This window comes from Triticum urartu, chromosome 4A (assembly GCF_056163025.1).
Source record: "Triticum urartu cultivar PI428250 chromosome 4A, HENAU_Tu73, whole genome shotgun sequence".
Classification (NCBI taxonomy): Eukaryota; Viridiplantae; Streptophyta; class Magnoliopsida; order Poales; family Poaceae; genus Triticum; species Triticum urartu.
Window position 1 is genome coordinate 228,872,482 of NC_141876.1, and position 3,846 is coordinate 228,876,327.

The 3,846-nt window shown below is 41.9% G+C and overlaps 1 protein-coding gene across 1 annotated transcript; it reads left to right on the forward strand.

The window, feature by feature from the left end:
- Positions 1 to 2,068: 2,068 nt before the first annotated feature.
- LOC125546950 (uncharacterized) lies at positions 2,069 to 2,727 on the forward strand. The gene is made up of 2 exons (XM_087520426.1): positions 2,069 to 2,344; positions 2,452 to 2,727. Exons 1-2 carry the CDS (start codon positions 2,069 to 2,071, stop codon positions 2,725 to 2,727), a joined length of 552 nt encoding a protein of 183 aa, XP_087376552.1.
- Positions 2,728 to 3,846: the final 1,119 nt, after the last annotated feature.

The window sequence follows — 3,846 nt, forward strand, 5'->3', positions numbered from 1 at the left end:
AGTGCCCTTTAGTGATATTGGTGTATTGATGACTTATAGGTTAAGGGACTATTATGTTTGTGAGTGTACACTGGTCTTATATGTCTCTGATGAGTTTGATATATTCGAAGAAAGTTGACCCCTAAAAATGAATGTCTTCATTTGAAGACTTTGGTTTTCTTGAAGACTTTGAAAATGAGGAAATTGGTGTGACCTTGAAGATAGTGATATTGATGCGAGGACTATGAAGCATGAAGAATTTTTTTCGTAATTTCATTTTCCATTCTTGAATCATAGGAAACACCGTACTGCTAAAAGGGTCGAGGTAATACTAAGGAAAAATTTCCAAGTGATGCTCATCTCAAAGCATACACATACCCAATCCTTCGAGTGAGTCCTTTCAAAATATCATACAGTTTAGTCAATTTCTTCAGTGACAGAGACGGAGATCTTCTTGTCTCTAAGAATTTTGTTCTGACTGAGGAGTTAGAAATTCGCCAGTGCAGATTGCCTACAAGTGAGGAACATGATAGCCCTGAGGAATTTTAGAGCTCAAATTTCCGACCATTGTTGTGCTACGCGCTAGCTGTCCCAAATATCTTATCCACGTAGAAGTCATATTATTAGGCGCTTTTATGTCTTATCATGTCGGGATGCTCCCTGGCTATAAATAGCAGCCCCCTCAACCACTAGATGATTGGATGCTCCGAGAGAAAATTACACTTGTCATTTTGAGCATCCCATCCTTCGAGGACATTGAGAGAAAATCATCAGTGAGGGAAAACCCAAAACCCCAACACCTAAAACCCGAAGTGATTGAGCATCATTGAAGAGATTTTTCCTTTGTGGAACCAATGCTTGTTACCTTTGAAGATTGTGCATCTTCCAGACGGTTAAGCGTCATGGTCTAGAGAATCCAAGAGGAATTGTGGATTGCCGGGTAGCCAAGTCTGTGATGGTTTTGAAGTCACCTTGAAGACTTACCACGAGGGATTGGGAGAGGTCAGTGTGACCTTAGCTCAAGGAGAATACCGTAAGGACTGTGTGTCTTAGGACTATGTCTCCTTTGGTTTAAATACCATGTAGCTCCCACCACACGTACAACTGTCACAACAATTGGATCTGGTCCACCAAATAATTGTCTTCACCGAGCTAGTGGTTCTATTTCCTCAACCCTTTCATTTCCTCGCTCATGTGCTGATGAAATTGATTGTTACTATTTGAAGACTTTGACTGAAGACTTTTTCAATTTCCTCTATCCTATTTCTTCAGTCATCTTACCTTCAGCCTTCTTATCCTGTTTACATGCTACCTATGCTCTATGTATGTCTCATTTAATCATGATGACTATGCTACTGTCTTGCTATGCATGCACCTGACTACTTATTCCACTACTTGTAGTTCGTCACTTAGCAAATTCCCCAAGTTGTATTTCCTCAGTGACGAATTTGTAAAAATCACCTATTCACCCCCTCTGGTCGATATAATGCACTTTCAATTGGTATCAGAGCAAGGCACTCCCTTGTTCCATGTGATTTTGGTTTAACCACCTGGAGTTTTAGATATGTCAACTACAGGCATGCTCAAGGTCTTGTCTAGGTGTCCTACATTCGATGGGACGGACTACCCCTACTGGAAGAACAAGATGCGCATGCATCGTGAGGCAATTGACAACAATCTCTAGTATGTTATGGAAAATGGCATTCCCTCCATCACTCCTTCCGTGAACGCTGAAGATGTGAAGAGATTCAAGCAACTCGACTCTCAAGCAAAGAATATCATATGTGGCCATTTGAGCAAAGGACAGTACGGGAGAGTGAGTGCTTTGGAGTCGGCAAAGCTTATCTGGGATAGGTTGTCCTAGGTCAACGAAGGAATCTCAACCCAAGATGATTCTAGTGTTGACGTTCTTCGCAATCTCTTCAACCGGCTCAATAGACTCGACAACGAAAATGTTCAACAAACCTTCGATCGCCTCACTGACATCTCAAATGAGCTTCAAGCATTGGGTTCCACTAACATCACCGACCATGAGGTGGTGAAGAAATTGCTGAGATCACTTGATTCCTCATTCGATACACTAGAACTGATGATTCAAGAACGTGGAGACTACAAGTCGCTAGATCCTGCTGATATCCTCGAGGGACTGAATACTCTTGAGTTCCAACAAGTTGAGAAAATGGACCTCTATGGGCCAAGCTATGGAAGATCACGTGCACTGAAGGCTAAAGCAATTTCCTCGTCTGAAGGGGAAGATTCTGACAGCAGCCTTGGTGATCCCGAGGAACTAGGCCAGGAGCTAGCAATGCTCGTGAGGAATTTCAGAAGTTCTCAAGGCGTGGTCATTTTCGAAAATATTCGAGAGGTGATGACACGAGATTAAATTCCTCATCCCGCGATAGCTAGAAGAGGACTTGCCACAATTGAAAGAAGTCTGGTGACTTCATTGCTGATTGTCCTTTGTGGGAGAAGGGATCAAAGAATAATAAGTACAAGGATGAAAGTTCAGATGACTCGAAGAAAAAGAAGAAATCTTCAAATTCCTCTTCATCAAAATCCTCAAAGTCTTCATCTCATAAGAAGAGAAGTTCCAGAAAGGCTCGGGCATTTATGTGCAAGGAAATGCACTCTGAAGCTGACTCTGAGGAAAATGAGGAAGAGGAGCAAACCGAGGAGTTGGACTCTGGTGTGGCGAGCCTAGCGCTCGCTACTGCTTTCATCATCAAATCCATCTTCAACATTGAGTAACATGGCAACTCCAATTCTGCTACTGATTGTGATGATGACTTTGCTCCCACCTATTGCTTCATGGCAAAAGGTGCCAAGGTACTCAAATATCCCTCCTCTGAATCGAGTGAAGATGAATCTGATGAAAACCTTCAACCTAGCTATTCCAAGCTTTCTAATATTTCCATGAAACAACAAAAAGGTGTGTAGAGGGTTCAGAATTTGCTAGACAAAAGCGACGACCTATTGGGTGAGGAAATGAATCGAACTTAAACCTAGACTCCTAATCTTCAATGACTATAGTCTAAGTTTGATAACCTTCAAGGTTATCATGGAACACTCTTAGCTGATCATGAGAAGCTTTGTTATGAATTTCTTCAAAGAAAGCAAGATCTTGAGAAACTAAGGGTGAGTCATGATGAGCTCTAGAAGGAAAATTATTCCTTGCTTACTCAACAGACCAGTTCCGCTTAGGATGAATTCATTCCACCATGTTTCAAATGCATTAAATGTGAATCTGCTAATTCTTGACCTGAAAGTTCAAATGCTTCTATTGCTCCAAATTCCTCGACGCTTTCTGTGGTCACAAAGTCCTCGTCTAAGGATACCACAAGTACCACTGCCAATAATGCAGGGTTGAAGGAATGGTATGCGACAGGCATGTACAAAAGCCTCAAAGGGCATCAGGCTCTTTGTAATGTGCTCAAAAAGCTGATCTTGAACAGGAACCCTCGAAAAGAGGGTATTGCCTTTGAAAGGAAACTCCATGCTGATGGGACCTCCTGGAAACCTGAGCAATATCCCAAAACCTCATGGGTTGCTGTGAAAGGACCTACCCTACATCCATCTACTTTATCTGGTTTTACATGTGAATCTTCATAGTCATATGATGAGTCATTTGACTCCAACTATAAGCTGTTCAAAAATCAGAATGGTGAAGTATTTGCTAGATATGTTGGAACTAACTGCAGGAACGTTTCCCCTATGAAGAAAATTTGGGTTCCCAAAAGGTGCGTTGAAAGTCTTCAGGTGAATGTTCTCATGACTACACCCGTGAAGAACGGAACCCCAGATGAAATTCTTCATATGGACCAAAGTCCTCATATGGATCCAAGTCCTCGTATGATCATCATCGTGTAA